Genomic DNA, 17977 nt, shown 5'->3' on the forward strand with positions numbered 1-17977 from the left:
CCTAAAATTAGTGAGGGGACCTCAAAGCCCTCTTTCAGAGGAATAATTGGAATTGAGGTGGTGTGACAAGCAGGCACCCTTAAGCATTTGGCTGTAAAGACCAGAAAGATACCGAGATGAATGGCCTGAGTAAGGAAATTGAAGATTTTCTAGGAGATTCTGGAGCAGCACTAAGTGGCCACAGCCTGTGGGCCCTGCTCTCACCCTCCACCCTCAGTCTCAAGAGAAGAGGATTCAAGGTCAGTCTCTTGCAAGTCTGAAGAGAAGTGGAACAGACAGGCCACCTCTGAAAGTTCCTGCAAGAGGGTGAAATGCCCACAGCCATTCAAGATCATCACGCTGAACTAACCAACTCATCAGCCAAACCTGAGTGACTGTGACATGATAAACCTGCTGTATCTACAACCTATCCTCAAAAAAGCTCTGTAAGTAGTGGGGGTGCCCCAGATGGAGATTTCTCCAACAATGCTGTATATTGTGCAAAAGGAAAAAGCCAAAAGTTATTCAAATATCAGGCAAGGTACAAGGTAAAGGTAAAGAGAAAAACTATTTTTGTAGCTAATTAAAATTCTAGTGGACCTAACTTAAAATTCACTTCTTTGAAGTAACTTATGTGAAAATGTTCTTACTAGTACTAGATCAGATATAAATTGCAAATGCAAGCATTAGTCTGACTAAAGTAACTCAAAGCTGTGTTTATTAATAATATTATGATGCTTTAATTACTGGTGTTTAATTTGTGCTATCATTACAGACAATAAGGACAGCTGTGCCATTCAAGTTGTTCCATTTACTGCTCCAGGGCCTGATTGGGTTAAGTAATATTCCCCTACCTAATTAATCTAATTCTTTTCAGGTGTTAAGACTGCAGAAGTAAACAGTTAACTGCTCATTTAGAAAAATATGAGATTTCACCCTATCTAGAAATTGAAACTACAGTCCCTTGCCAGCCTGAAGTAGCTACAGAAAATTGATCTTCGACCACATTCCCTTTAATAACTTTTAGGGTGATGAAATCTCTAAAAAAATTTTGAAGCAGAATGGTCATCAGAAAAAGCTACCAGGAAAATATAGGGAAAAGAAAGGCTACCGAAATTCATAAGCCAAGTTGACAATTAAAAATAACATTATGCCTATCTATCCCAGAGGCTGAAGCAGGTAGCAAAAATAAACCAACCATAACATTTAACAAAGATGGGTAGTATAAGGAAAGAAGCAAAACTTATGCTTCCCTTGGTAATGTTAAAAGTAAAAAAATTATTACTAATTATGAAATTATTATTAAATATGAAATTTCTTCATCTCTGTCTAACCCAGTGCAGGAAAGGCAACTGAAGTTTAGGGCTCTATTGTTCTCGCTACACCCAACAGCCCTTTAAGTTGCAGGATTGAAGAAAAGAAAGCAGAAACCTCCTTATCTTCGTGGTGAAATTCACAGCCTGAATAAGAAGAAAGCCCTGAAAGTCCAGCTAAGTCAGCTCTTGGGCCAGAACAGAAGGCAGACAGTCCTGGTCTTCCTACAGCAGCAACCATAACTGCAACAGTTAATTTTAAATGTGAAGATGGAGGCCCCCTATCACAATGGCTTCTAGGATCGAAGCCTTACTACAAGAAGTGGAGATTGAAAAGGGAAGTCAACAACTAGTTACACCAGCCCCTCCTACTCTTGTAGCTCATAGAACTTGAAGCTCAGGTTTTTGTAACCAGAATTCTGTAATTTTCTATGATTATATCTGCTTTTTTGTATCTAACCCTTTTTGTCCTAAAGAACTCATATTACCTTAGCGGATATTATAACCTTATAAGGAAATCATCCCTACCCCTTCTCCCCCCTCCCCTTCTTATGGTATATAAGGATGAACAAAGAAAGCTACGTGGTCCTTTGCCTCTGTTTGGTTCTGAACGAGCATTGGACCCTGGCCGGCCAGAATAAGAACCCACTTGAGTTTTTGCCTGAGTGACTGTCTTTATTTCTCTGCATCGGAGCAGCGTCTGGACTACTGAGCCTTACAATATTACATTTTCTGGTCATTAATTTCCAGAAAAAAATTTTGATATTTCTGGAATAAACTCAAAATTATATGTAATTCAATCAACATATTATAGTAGATGTCTCCTGAAGATTGATTTTTATTTTCTTTTATTATTACCTTAGTGATTGCTCTTCATATGGTAGTTCATGTTTAGATTTTGTAGCCTCTTTTCTATATTCATAGTGGATTTACAATTTATATTCCCTCTTTCTAACAATGTAAAAATATTTCCTTACTACACCTTCTCACCAGCATTATGTGTCTTTTGATTTTTTTATTGTAACTTAAATAAAACACACACAGAGAAAAATTAATATCATACTTTTATGTGTACCCTAAAAAGTTGTACACATGTATGGACGTTGCTCCAAAACCTAGGAATTGATTTTCTATATAATTTAGGAAATGTACACCAAAGGCCCAAAAACACAATGCAGAAAAGGCATCTGGACCCCCAATATTCATTGCCAAACTATTCGTACCAGTCAAAATCTGGATATGAATGACTCAACTGTCATTGACTAAGTAAGCTCTTTTATGTATTTATTTAATTTTTTGGTTTTTTGGGCCATACCCGGTGATGCTCAGAGATTACTCCTGATTTATGTGCTCAAAAATCTCTCCTGGTTCAGGGGACCATCTTTCTGAGGGATAATACTCTTCAAAGGCTCTCAAAGAACTGGACCATCTGGTCCAAACATCTAGTTCAAATCTTTGCTGTGGAAGAAAGTATAAGGAGAGATAGCAAGTTTGGTAAAGATGTTAAGCATGGCAAGTGTCCTAAGTAGAAAATAAATAGTGAATTTGAAACTAGGTATGAGGTATGAGGACCCTCAGCCAAAATGTGACAGACTAAGAAAACACATAATGAAAAGAAAACCTTGGGGAGAAGGGAAGAAAAAAAAAAGAAAGAAAAGACAATCACACTGAATTGGACTTTATTCTTTTGGAAGATTGTAAGTCAGTGTTAGAAATCAGTCCACCACCATGAAAATTTCCAGGTGATACAGAGGTAACTAGGTTTCAAGTTGACCTTTATAGGGTGTTCCCATGTGTGGCTTTCTACCAGGAAAGAAACCTGTTGATGGCCTGGTTTCCAGGAGGGAGGACTTAGCGGTGGGTAGTTAATGGTTTTCTTTGATATCTTTTTTACTTTGTTTCTGCTGGAGCTTATTTCAGAAGGGATTCAGTGTTTTCTGTATCAGAGATGGAGTCAGATGAGAGTATTAAGGATGATGAAGTAACTTCTTCTCTGTCTCTTGGTTTTACTGCATCTTATAATTTCATTGCCTTGGGGGGTTGTCATGCACAAGAATTAACAGTATAGCCCCCATTTATAGGAGTTAGCCCTGAATAAAGGCAACTCCTATTTGGAGGCCAAAATTAGAACTACCTGAACCTAAGTTGGACATGATATATGTCAAGATATCCTAACTGCCATGCGTTGCTTATTTTGTGAGTGTTCATGAACAGCATAACTTAGCCCAGTGAAAAATTTGAGAGGGAGAGTAGGATATTGCAACCAAATACTAGCCTCAACAAGACACTCCTTTGGTGAGTTGTTAATGAGAGGTAAGAAAAACAGCCCAGGAGCAATTGGCAATTCCCAAGAAAAAAGGACTTTCTCACAAGACTAAAACTACCTCATCAGCATGAAAATAGGGAAGGAAAACTCATCAATTGGGTAAGTATCATAAAAATCTGCCAGGATATGTCTAGGGTACTCTAACTTTGTTTTCATTTTTATAACTCCACCATTAGTCACTGAGTTAGGAATATGGTTTTTGCCTCCCTCTTAAGGGTATAAAGGGTGTGTATAAAGATGTGTTAAAAGACTACTCAGAGCCCTCTGTGCCTATTTGGCCCTGGGCCCTCTTTGCTGAGCTCTCTAATAAACTTCTTTGTTTAACTATATAGCTCTGGTGTCTTCATGTCTCTGTGGTTCCTTCCTAGTGGGTAAGGAGAGGAACTCCCCTACCTACAGACCTACCTGCGTCACTACAAATGCAGTCATCACTAAGACATTTAGAAATTTTTTCAGATTGTCAATAGCTATGTCTATAATATAATTGATCTTTATTTGTGATGGTTCTTGTTATTTCTGGTGAAATTTTTATTACTTCTAACTGGGAATGGTATAAAAATACATGTGTCCATTCACATGGTATACTTGTATACTATAAACTATGTGTTTGTATACAAATATTCCTTCCTAAGTTCTTGATATTTATCTTTTTTTCTGTGTCTTTGCAAATATCAAAGCATCTGATAAAATATTGAATAAAGGTGGTAAAAGTGAATATCCAGAAGCAATGCAAGGAGTATGTTTTGAGTGTGTTAATTCAGGGCTTTTCAAAAGTATCCTGTATTTAACTGAGACATTTTAGCTTATATTTCAACTTCAATAAACATACATGTTAGGAAAAGTTGTTTAATCTTGTCTAGACTTTTTCAGCATTTATAAATTAACATAATTTTTACATTATTAATTGTTCATATGACATATTGAACTGATTAGTTCTGCATGCAAGCTAAATGCCCTACCTCCATATTATCTCTCCGGCCTCTTTTATCAGTATTTTAATTTCTAATAAATAAAATAACAACTACTTTATCACTGTCTCACAATAACAAATATTTAATCAGTTATACCTTGAATAACTTGATTGAATTTCCAAAGCATTTTCTATAAAGGCATTAGGAGGCTCCAAAGAGAATGAAATGAAGGTAGTAGTAAGGGGGTTGAAATCTTGAGAGCAACTTTAGGCAAGAATCCCTTCCACTTGTGCAGAGGGTATGGTAAAAAGAACCAAAGGTAAGGGATCCTTCCTCCCCCAACCAAAAGGAAGTCAACTTGCCCAAAACCCAGTTTCCTTACCTCTCTCCTAAAGTCTTCTCTGGACCAAGGTGTCTGCCTTGCTCTGTTCTAGTCCCATCATGATTCAAATACAAATGTGCTTTCTGGAGACACTGTCCTCTAGGTACTTTAGGTCTAGGCATACTCTCAGCACTCACCTCCTCAGATAATCATCAAGATCATTGTTTTAGAAAATTCAAGGACAAAGAAATATTTGTACTTAAAAATGGATGCCTGTTTGTCTCTGATCCTAAAATAATTTCAAATTAATTATTGGACTTATCAATCATTCCAGGTGCATTCTTGGTGTTTTTGTCCCACGAAATCCTTCATTTGTTCTCCCAGACAGCCAGTACAGTATTTTAGGTAGAAGTAAAGCTCGTGTAGAAAATGGAAAATCTGAATTGCTGAAGAGCCAGACAACTGATTTCATGTCTGAACTTGGCTTTCACTGTTCAAATCTACATTTAATTCCTTTTTTTATGAACCCTAGCATTCCTGCAATGAATATTGTTGATTGCAGTGGAGGCTCAGAGAAACAAAACTATAGAAAGATAAGCAGGAAATTTCAGTATGGGGAGGGATTGGTTCTTTGCCATTGTAAAAAATATCAGAAGAGGTCAACCTCTTTCAGAGACATGGACTTATTCAGGCCATGATATTCTCGATCTGTTTAGCAGTGGGTGCTGTGCACCTTTGCTTAGGGATGAGTAGGAGGCTGTTGGCCAGTGAATCAAACACCTGCCATCTGGGCTCTGCTCAGTGCTCAGTGAACCTAGCAACTGGTTGCTGTTTAGTCCCATGAGTATTTTCCTGCCATACCTTCTCAGAGGCAGTGCTACAAGATGCAAGGCCAAGGCATTGGGAGGGCACAAAGTGACCAGGAGGGAGGTTAATTGGCCAGAGGGGAGGTGCACATTTATATGGAGGGTCCTTTTCCCCTGAGTCTGAAGGTATAAGAGACCAGAGGCAGATCTGTCTCAGCAGAGCTCTGCAGGTCTTCACCATGGCCTGGTTGCCACTATTCCTTATCACCCTTCTTCACTGGACAGGTGAGGGAGTTTATCTTCATTATAATTTATACAAAACTGACTGCTCCACTCAGCAGAAAGTGTTATTTTTTCTTTTTTTGCTGCTATTCTAAAAGCACTTAATAGATGTTTATGTTTTCAGGATCCCTCTCTTAGCCTGTCCTGACTCAGTCACCTTCTGCATCTGCCACGCTGAAAACCTCAGTAAAGCTCACCTGTACCCTGAATAATGGCTATGATAGATATGTGGTGGACTGGTACCAGCAGAGCCCCAAAAAAGGCATCTGGTATATGATGAGGGTGGGTACCAGTGGTCAGGTAGAATCCAAGGGAGAGGAAATCCCTGATCGCTTCTCAGGCTCAGGTTCAGGCCTGGATTGGTTCCTGACTATCCACAACATCCAGGAAGAGGATGAGGCTGACTATTACTGTGGGGTTCCCCATGGCAGTGGGAGTAGCTATGTGTAACCCACAGTGACACAGGCAGAGGAGAAGTGAGGCAAAAACACTCCCTGTGTGTCACATGACCTTATCTTACACAAAGTTGATTTTTGATATTTTTCTGCATTGAATTTTAATTTTGAACCATTACTCCATTAAAGAAATATATTCCACCTGTTATCAACTATGATCATTTTTAATATGAATCTAAAATTAATGTTGTGTAGTTTGAGGATGTCAATTTCATAAGGCAAATTTCTGTAAACTTCATTTTCTTCAGTAACTTGTAAATTAGTTATGAGCCATTGTCTTATTATATAGACTTCAAAATATTTCTGTGACTTGCTCTGTTTAATTTTAAATGGTTTTATTATAAAATCACTATTGTCATGCTTTTCATTGCTGATATTTTTTAAATGCTTAGTCAATGAAGTTCGTGTTATCTATATCATTGTAATCTAGTCTTAATGTTTGTACATCTTCAATTCTTTAATTTTACTGAACTGGTTTTAAATAGCATTATTAGTTTAAGTAATAGGATTATAATTAAATGTACATTGTGGTACTATAAATCTAAAATGTGAAAAATTACTGCACACAACCAAAGTCCCCCCTACTGTCTAACCTTTTACCTATATCACTTCAGTCAGGTCCAACCATCCTTCCTTTCCTACATACCCCTCTTTATTTGTTGATTGACAGTAATGGTTTTGTTACACATTATTCCCATTCTTGGACACCACCCACTGTTTCAACTCTCAACCTAATCTCCATTGTTTACATAAACCACAATTTATTATCCTCTCAATTGTTCTTGGGGTCATGCGTTATTTCTAGATTTGGGCTATAGAGAATAGTGTTATGATAATCAAAGGAGTAGAAATGACTATTTTTCAAAATACTGTTTTTGAGTCCTTAGAGCAGTGAACAAAAAGTAGGATTCCTTGATGATTTGGAAGCTCCTCTATTTGATAAAGCACAAAATATAGAACATCTGATCATAAGTCATGGTTTTTCTAGCAAAGCTAGACAAAAACAGAACAGTATTAGTGGTGAAAGTCCTCTGCATATGAAAAAATGGAATTCTTTTCAAATTAATATTTGATTTTACCTCAGGGAATAGTTGTAATGACACAAGAGTCCTTTGTATTTTGGCAAACAAAGACTTTGGTGGAGAGAAGCTATAAAACATATTGAGTCATTTGTCAAATATTTCAGTCAGGGAGGTAATCTGAGGATCCCTGTGATCTTGAAACATGAAGGATGTGAAAAGTGTCACTCATGAGAGGATGTCATCAGTTCCTTGGCCATCATGGTGAGGTGTGCAAGTTTGTATTAGTGTTTTCCATCAGGGATTACAAATAAAATTCAGCATAAGCAAACACCTAACCTGCAAAAAGCAGAATCACATACAAACCTGAAAAGAGCTTTGGTTTCTTCTTCTGAACTTCAAGATGAGGTCCAGAATATTAGGTTATGCTTTAATGTACATTATGTTTTTGCAAAAGTTTTATGGGCTTTGTACTTTCTTTGAATTTTGGTTGACATGTGGCAGTGATCAAGGTTAACTTAAGATCAATGACTTGGGAGTCCAATTGCTCTGCTGGGGTTCAGACTGGGTTTAATACTTGCAAGGAAAGCATATTACTCCAGAAAAATTTCTCCATTCACAGATGCATTATCTTAATCCTCAATTCCACTCGTAAGTGCCACCGATGTCTGGGTCACTGAGTTGTTTTTTGACTTCTCTGCCTTCACTCAGTGAAAGGAAGTCTAAGTGAGAGCAGTGTGAAATTTGCTGATTAGAGAAGACAATGTCATGACATGTGATGCTGGGCTTGAGAATATGGTGGAGGTTAGATGTGGAGGCTCTGGGTCCCAACCTGAAGAGAGGGAATCTGCCTCCAATTGCAATAGGGCCAGAGATGTCAGCCAAATGGTTAATCTTATCCGGAAAGGTGTTGCAGCAAAAAGAGGTTCATGACTTCCGATGTAGGGCCATTAATATTTCAAAATTAGTTTATTGATCTTCTCTTGATCATTTAAGCTCTGCAGTTTAAAAAGCAAGATTATTTCTCTAAAATGTTTTTATAAACGTTTATATTTGATGAGACAAGAGCAAAAGCACAATAAATAGGGCTTAATCCTTGCCCAAGGAAGACTGAGATCTGATCCTTTTTTACCATATGATCCCATAAGATTCCCAAGAGTGATATTTGAACACAGAGCCAGGAGTAAACCCTGAGTGCCTTTGCTTGCGGTCCCCCCACCCAAATAAAGAAACTACCTAACAAAAAAAATTCATGTTTGAGATTTTTCAGACTAACAATACATGACTGAAGCTTTCGCAAAAAGTAGAAAAGAAAAATAAATAAATCTGGGAATAGTAAATTGGAGAATAATCAATCAAGTTATAGTTGAAAGCTGTGACAAGATTTCATATAGCAAGAACTAACATAGAGGAATATCATATATATTAGTTTACTAGGGAATATCAGATAAAATACATTCAAATGGAAGTTTCCCATATTAAAACACAACTAATGTATTTCTATAGAACCATAGAGAAACACACCTCGTGAGATTAAATAAGGACAAACGCCAATCAAGCACACCCCAAATCCAGATTAACAACTTCCCTAGCATCTGTTTCCAAAAGGCCAAAAACCACTGTTTCTTAAAATTTATCTTACCCTCTAGCTTCTAGAAGATCCACTGCTCATTTTCTATCCTAGAGTTACTCAAGCTATCTCAACATTTACAAGCTAACATTTTACTTCTTTTGATTTAGTTGTACATTTATAGATGAAGAGACATTGGTGTCTATAATAATTTCTTATCAGTCTGAAATTTGCCTACAGACAAGATTAAAATTTACCTAACTCTGAAGAATGGAGTTGAATAAGAGGAAGAATTAAATACAACCAGAAACAAAATATAAATTTGATAAAAATGATCAAATATTCTTAAATTAAAAGGAGACCATCATCTTAAATTAAGATATATCAGAAAGGACAGTGACAAAGCTGCAAAAAGACTTTATATTCTTATCAATTTTGGACTAAAGAGATGATTCAAAGGACTGGAGAAAGTGCTTAATCATGGAACTGCCAATTTGATCCTGCACACAGCTTGTTCTCCAGAACCACTAAGTGTGACACAAAAACTAGACTCTAAAAAGCGAAAAGGGAAGCCAATATACATTATTTGTTTTATGGATAAGTGTGGTTTATGGCCAGACCTAGCTGTATTTACAGTTGACTCTGGTTCAGTACTTAGGGATTATTTCTGGGAGATTTTAGGAGACCATATTTGGTTCCAGAATCATTCAGTTTGACTTCTTGCAAGGTAAATGTCTTAATACCTATGCTATCTCATTGGCCCATGTAGCAACCATAATCCTCTCAAGAATGCTCAGTATCCCTGCCCTGAACTTAGAATCCTACTGTTCCTGCCTAATGTCTTCTCTAGAACTTCACTTTGTTCTAGTCCCATCAGGACACATAAACAAATATGCCTCTGGAGACACTATCCTTTAGGTTCAGCTCTACTCTTAGCTGTCACCTCCTCAGATAATCACCAAGTTCATTTTACTAGAGAACTCTTGAATATTTGTCTTGATTGTGGATGCATCTGCTTCTAACCCTAAAATAACTTTTATTTTTCTTATTTTGCTTTGATTTTATATTTTACTTACTATTATTTTTTAAATATTTTTATTTAAGCACCACGATTACAAACATGCTTGTAGTTTGGTTTCTGCCATAAAAAGTACACCCGCCATCTCAAGTGCAACATTCCCATGCCAATAATGCTCCTCATTACCTTCATCCCACAACACACCTGCCTAGATTTGAGAGAGGCATTCTATTTCTCTCAGTATCACCATTGTCATGAGAATTGTTACTGTAGTTATTTCTTTAACTGCTCTTACCATCCTTTGTGGTAAGGTTCATATTGTGGGCCAGTCCTTCTAGCCCTCATCTCTGTTGTGTCTGCGTATTATGATAATTATGTCCTTTATTTTTTTGAATTCCCATAGATGACTCAGACTGTTCTGTATCTATCTCTCTGTCTCTGACTTATTTAACTCAGCACAATAGTTTCCATGTCCATCCATGTATAGGAAAATTATATAACTTTGTTTTCCTGAAAGCTGCATAGTATTCCATTGTGTATATATATATATATATATATATATATAAAACACCGTTTTTTAACCATTCGTCTGAATTTTGGGGCATCTTAGTTGTTTCCAGAACTGGTTATTGTAAATATAACTGCAATGGATATAGGTATGCAGAAGGCATTTTTGTATTGAGCTTTTGTGTTCCTAGGGTATATTCCTAGGAGTGGTATAGCTGGATCACATGGGAGCTCAATTTCCAGTCATTTAAGGAATCTCCATATTGTTTTTCATATAAGCTGGAGTAGATGGCAATACCTTGAACAGAGAATGTGTGTTCCTTTCTCTCCATATTCCCGGCAGCACTGATTGTTCTTATTCTTGTGATTTGTGCCAATCTCTGTGGTGTGAGGTGGTACTTCATTCTAGTTTAGATTTGCATATCTCTGATGATTAGTGATGTGTAGCATTTTTATGTGCCCTTTGGCCATTTATATTTCTTCATTATATAACCCTAATTGATTATTTGACCTACCTATCTTTCCAGGAGCATTCTTGTTGTTTCTGTCCCAGGATATCCTTCATTTGTTCTCCCAAACACCCAGTACAGTATTTTACATAGATGAAGTAAAAATCGTGCAGAAAAAGAAAAATCTGATTGCTGAAGAGCCAGAGAACTCATTTCATGTCTAAACTTTCCTTTCACTGTTCATACCTACACTTAATTCCTTTTTTATGAAGCCTCACATTCCTGCAATAAATGTTGTTGATTGCGGTGGAGGCTCAGAGAAACAAAACTATAGAAAGATAAACAGGATATTTCAGTGTGGAGAGGGATTGGGTCTGTGTCCTTGTAAAGAAATCAGAAGAGGTCAATGTCTTTCAGAGACAAGGACTTATTCAGGTCATAATATTCTCTATCTGTGCAGCAGGGGGCGCTGTGCACCTTTGCTTAGGGTGAGTAGGAGGCTTTTGGCCTTTGAATCAAACACCTGTCATCTGGGCTAAGTTAAGTGTTCAATGAACCCAGCAACTGGTTGCTGTTTAGTCCCATGAGTATTTTCCTTCAAGACCCTCTCAGAGGCAGTGCTACAAGATGTAAGGCCAAGACACTGGGAGGGCACAAGCGGACCAGGAGGGAGGTTAGTTGGCCAGAGGGGAGGTGCACATTTACATGGATGGGCCTTTTCCCCTGAGCCTGAAAGTATAAGAGACCTGAGCATATCTGTCTCACTAGAGCTCTGCAGGTCTGCACCATGGCCTGGATTCCACTATTTCTTCTCACCCTTATTTACTGGACAGGTGAGGGAGTTTATCTTTATGATAATCTATACAAAACTGACTGCTTCACTCAGCAGAAAGTGGTTATTTTTTTCGTTGTGGCTGCTATTCTAAAAGCACTTAATAAATGTTTATATTTTTCAGGGTCCCTCTCTCAATCGTCTCTGACTCAGTCACCTTCTGCATCTGCCACCCTGAAAACCTCAGTAAAGCTCACCTGTACCCTGATCAGTGGCCACAGTAGTTACTATGTGAACTGGTTCTAGCAGAGCCCAGGAAAAGGCATCCGATATATCATGAGTGTGGGTACCAGTGGTCTGGTAGGATCCAAGGGAGATGGGATCCCAGATCGCTTCTCAGGCTCATCTTCGGGCCCGGATCGGTTCCTGACTATCCAGAACATCCAGGAAGAAGATGAGGCTGACTACTATTGTGGGGTTCCCTAAGGCAGTGGGAGTAGCTATGTGTAATCCACAGTGACACAGGCAGAGGAGAAGTGAGGCAAAAACCGTTCCCGTGTGTCACATGAACTTATCTTACACAAAGTTCATTGTTGATATGTTTCCTGCATTGAATTTAAATTTTGAACCATTACTCCATTAAAGAAAGGTATTAAACCTGTTATCAACAGGGGCTGAAGAGGTGGTGATAGAGATAAGTTGTCTGCCTTGCAAGCTCTAGCCAAGGAAGAACCACGGTTTGATTCCCCGGCGTCCCATACAGTCCCCCCAAGCCAGGGGCAATTTCTGAGCACTTAGCCAGGAGTAACCCCGAGCATCAAACGGGTGTGGCCCTAAAAACCAAAAAAAAAAAAATCTCTTATCAAATATATTCATTTTACTATGATTCTAAAAATACTGTTGTAGTAGTTTGAGGATGTCATTTTCATAAGGCAAATTACCTATAATCTTATTTTTAATATCTTTATTTAAACACCTTTATTACAAACATAATTATGATAGGATTTCAGTCATATAAACTTCACCAGTATGACATTCCCACCCAGAATGTCCCAAATCTCCCTCCTCCCCACCTCACCCCCGCCTGTTATTCTAGACAGGCTTTCTACTTCCCTCGTTCATTCTCATTGTTAGGTTAGTTCTCAATGTACTTATTTCTCTAACTACACTCATCACTCTTTGTAGTGAGCTTCATGAAGTGAGCTGGAACTTCCAGCCCTCCTCTCTTTTGTCTCTGAAAATTATTGCAAGAATGTCTTTCATTTTTCTTAAAACCCATACATGAGTGAGTCTATTCTGTGTCTTTCTCTCTCCTTCTGATTTATTTCACTTAGCATAATAGATTCCGTGTACATCCATGTATGGGAAAATTTCATGACTTCATCTCTCCTGACGGCTGCATAATATTTCATTGTGTATATGTACCACTGTTTCTTTAGCCATTGATCTGTTGAAGGGCATCTTGGTTGTTTCCAGAGTCTTGAATATAGGTGTAAGGAAGGGATTTTTGTATTGTATTTTGTGTTCCCAGGGTATATCCCTAGGAGTGGTATAGCTGGATCATATGGGAGCTCAATTTCCAGTTTTTGGAGGAATCTCCTTATTACTTTCCATAAAGGTTGGAGTAGACGTCATTCCCACTCGCAGTGAAAAAGTGTTCCTTTCTCTCCACATTCCCGCCAGCAATGTGATTCTTTGTGATGTGTGCCAATCTCTGTGGTGTAAGGTGGTACATCATAGTTGTTTTGATTTGCATCTCCCTGATGATTAGTGATTTTTTCATGTGCCTTTTGGCCATTTGCATTTATTTTTTGTCAAATTGTCTGTCCATTTCTTCTCCCCATTTTTTGATGGGATTAGATGTTGTTTTTTTCTTGTAAAGTTCTATCAGTGCCCCTTATCTACTGGGTATTGGGTGAATAGTTTCTCCCACTCAGTGGGTGGCTATTGTATCCTATAATCTTCATATTCTTCAGTAACTTGTAAATTAACTATAAGTCTTTGTCTCATTGTATAGATTTCAAAATATTTCTCTGGCTTGCTTTGTTTTATTTTAAATTGTTTTATTATAAAATCACTTATTGTCATGATTTTCTTTGCTGATACTTTTTTAAATGCTTGTTGTCCTTAGTCAATGAAGTTCATGTTATCTATATCATTGTGATCTAGTCTGAATTTTTGTACATCTTCAAATTCATTATTTTCTTTAATTTTACTGAACTGGTTTTAAATAGCATTGTTAGTTTAAGTAATAGGTTTATAATTAAATTTACATTGTGGTACTATAAATCTAAAATGTGAATAATTATTGCACACAACCAAAGTCCCCACAACTGTCTAAACCTTTCCCTATATCACTTCTGTCAGGTCCAACCATCCTTCCACTCCTACATACCCCCCTTTATTTGTTGATTGACAGTAATGGTTTTGTTTCACATTATTCCCATTCTTGGACACCACTCACTGTTTCAACTCTCAATTTACTCTCCACTGTTTACATATACCACAATTTATTTGTGTTTTTGTTTTTGTTTTTGTTTTGGGTCACAACCAGGAGCACTCAGGATTTACCCCTGGATCTACACTTAGAAATCACCCTTGGCAGGCTCGGGGAACCATATGGGATGCTGGGATTTGAACCACCACCCTACCTCCATGCTATCTCTTCTCTCCAGCCACCCCACCCATTTTTTTCTTTGTTCATATACCACAATTTATTATCCTCTCAATTGTTCTTAGGGTCATGCACTATTTCTAGATTTGGGCTATAGAGAATAGTGTTGTGATAAGCAAAGGAGTAGAAATGACTATTTTTTAAAATACTGTTTTTGAGTCCTTAGAGAAGTGAACAAGAAGTAGGATTCCTCGATGATTTGAAAGCTCAGATATTTGATAAAGCATAAAATAAAGAACATCTGAACATTAGTCATGATTTTTCTAACAAAGCTCTTGCACTAGATAGAAACAGTACAGTATCAGTGGTGAACTATAAAGACAAATTTCACCATTGTGAAAATCCTCTGCATATGACGAAATGGAATTCTTTTCAAATCAATATTTAACTTTACCTCAGGGAATATTTGCAATGACACAAGAGTCCTTTGTATTTTGGCAAACAAAGACTTTGGTGGAGAAAAGCTATGAAACATATTGAGTCATTTGTCAAACATTTCAGTCAAGGAGGTAATCTGAGGATCCCTGTGATCTTGCAACATGAAGGATGTGACAAGTGTCACTCATGAGGGTGTGTCATCAATACCTTTGCCATCATAGTGAGGTGTGCAAGTTTGTATTAGTGTTTTTCATCAGGGATTACAAATAAAATTCAGCATAAGCAAACACCTAACCTGCACAAAGCAGAATCGCATACAAATCTGAAAAGAGCTTTGGTCTCTTCTTCTGAAATTCAAGATGAGTTCCAGAACATTGGGTTTTTCTTTAATGTACATAATCTTTTTGCAAAAGTTTTATGGTGATTTTACTTTCTTTGAATTTTGGTTGACATGTGGCAGTGATCAAGGTTAACTTCAGATCAATGATTTGAAGTCCATTTGCTCTGCTGGGGTTCAGACTGGGTTTAACACTTGCAAGGCAAGCATATTACTCCTAAAAAAAAAAATCTCTCCCTCTACAGATGCATTATCTTAATCCTCAAATCCAATTGTAAGTGCCAGTGATGTCTGGGCCACTGAGTTGCTTTTTGACTTCTCTGCCTTCACTTAGTGACAGGAAGTCTAAGTGAGAGCAGTGTGAAATTTGCTGATTAGAGAAGACAAGGTCAGGACATGTGGTGCAGGGCTTGACAATATGGTGGAGGTTAGATGTGGAGGCTCTGGGTCCCAACTTGAAGAGAGGAAATCTGCCTCCAGTTCCAATAGGCTTGAGATGTCAGCCTTAAACTTATCCGGAAAGGTGTTGCAGCAAAACGAGGTTCCTGACTTGTGATATTGGGTCTTTAATATTTTAACATTAGTTTATTGATCTTCTCTGGATCATTTAAGCTTAAATCTACAGCTTAAAGAGCAAGGATATTTCTCTAAAATTTTTATAAAAATGTATGTTTGATGAGACAAGAGCAAAAGCACAATGAATAGGGCTTCTTCCTTGTACAAAGAAGACTGAAATTTGATTCATTTTCCCAAGTAATCCCCTAAGCCTGACAAGAGTGCTATTTGAACACAAAGCTAGGAGTAACCCCTGAGTGTCTTTGCATGTGGCCCCAAAACAAAAACAAACAAAAAACCTAACAAAAAAAAAAAAGAATTTATGTTTAAGATTCTGTCAGAATAACATCAATGACTCAAGCTTTCACAAAGAAAGAAAGAAAGAAAATATAAGCTAAATCTGGGAATACTAAAATGGAGTATAACCAATCAAGTTATAGTTGAAGGCTGTGACAAGATTTCAGATAGCAAGCAATAACATAGAGGAATATCATATATATTAGCTCATTAGGGAATATCATATGAAAAATATTCAATGGAAGTCTCCCATAGTAAAATACAATTAATGCATTTCTATAGAAACAGAGAATCATGCCTCGTGAGATTAAATAAGGACTAACCCCAATCAAGCATGTTCCAAATCCAGATTAACGACTTCCCTAGCATCTGTTACCAAAAACCAAACACTACTCAGTTTCTTACTGTTTATCTTACCCTCTATCAGGGTTCCTCAAACTTTTTAAACAGGGGGCCAGTTCACTGTCCCTCAGACCATTGGAAGGTCTGACTATAATAAAAACAAAACTTATGAACAGAAAACTGGCTAGGCTTTGCAGAAGCCGGGTCTCCTCTTTGTGACGTCAGACTGGGAAAATCCACAAAACTACGCCTGCCCAGTGGGGCCCAAATGTGAAAAACTGTGAAAAACTGTGAGTGCTGCCTGTGTGTGTCTGTCTACTATCCTGTTGCGTGAACCTCTTGGGAGTGGGCTGAAAAGAGGCTCCAGAAAACTCACTCTCCCAGAGGCCAATTCCAGGGTGAGACTCCATAACTTGAAAACTGGCTAGGCTTTGCAGAAGCCGGGTCCTCTATTTGTGATGTCAGGCTGGGAAAATCCATGAAACTATGCCTCCCCAGTGGGGCCCTACTGTGAAAAACTGTGAGTGCTGCCTGTGTGTGTCTGTCTACTATCCTGTTGCGTGAACCTCTTGGGAGTGGGCCGAAAAGAGGCTCCAGCAGAGCACTTTGGCTCTGCTTTGCTACGCGGCCATGCGCTCTTTCTAAGAAAAGAACACCATTGCAACAAGAAGAAAAAATCACACTAAGAACTGTGGTGGATCACAGAAGCAAGCATTTCTCTCCGGACTGTCTTCTCTGCTGTGTGCTCAGGCCTAAGATTTGATCCTGTGTGAGGCTTCATTCACGGAGGACTCCCCTCCCTTAGAGGCAAGTTGGCCCATCCAGAAAGGGCGGAGCCAGAGGAGTGTGCTGCCTGCATCATATAGTCAATGAATACCACCACAACACGTAGAAAAACCCACAATACAAGTGTGACAATGGGGAAACAATGCAGGCCAGCATCAGACATAGAGAATGAAGATGACAATTCTGATGACCAGATAATGACCAACCAACTAATCAACCTCTCAGATAAGGACTTTAGACTAGCAATATGGAAGATGCTCAACGAACTCAAAGAAACCATGGATTGAGTTGAACATAACACTAATAAGAACCAAGAAAATATGAAGACAAAAATCACAAAACTCCGGGGCCGGGCGGTGGCGCTGGAGGTAAGGTGCCTGCCTTGCCTGCGCTAGCCTAGGACAGACCGCGGTTCGATCCCCCGGCTCCCATATGGTCCCCCAAGAAGCCAAGAGCAACTTCTGAGCACATAGCCAGGAGTAACCCCTGAGCGTCACAGGGTGTGGCCCAAAAACCAAAAAAAAAAAAAATCACAAAACTCCAAACTGAAATAACATGTCAACTAACAGGCCTGAAAAAGTCAGTAAACGAAGTGAATGACAAAATGGATAAGCTCTGGGACAGGGTATCAGAAGCTGAGAATAGACTTGGTGCTGTGGAAGATGAGATACATAACAAATACAACAGTATGAACAGATTGGGAAAAAAACTTAAAGCAAATGAACAGACAATGGAAAAATTAGTCAAAGAATGGGAACATATGAAAATAGAAGTCTATGATAAGATCAACAGAAACAACTTAAGAATCATTAGAGTCCCAGAGACCCAGGAAGAAAATTTCCAGGAAGAATCAACGGTCAAGAACATCATTAAAGATAA

General features: G+C 38.2%; 1 gene segment (V, D, J or C); it reads left to right on the plus strand.

The window, feature by feature from the left end:
• The first annotated feature begins 3240 nt into the window (after positions 1 to 3240).
• Positions 3241 to 6389, plus strand: LOC126029814 (immunoglobulin lambda variable 9-49-like). The segment is given in 2 exon segments: positions 3241 to 3273; positions 6078 to 6389. Coding segments are annotated over 2 exon segments (345 nt in total).
• Positions 6390 to 17977: the final 11588 nt, after the last annotated feature.

The sequence above is a fragment of the Suncus etruscus genome, chromosome 15 (genome assembly GCF_024139225.1).
Source record: "Suncus etruscus isolate mSunEtr1 chromosome 15, mSunEtr1.pri.cur, whole genome shotgun sequence".
NCBI lineage: Eukaryota > Metazoa > Chordata > Mammalia > Eulipotyphla > Soricidae > Suncus > Suncus etruscus.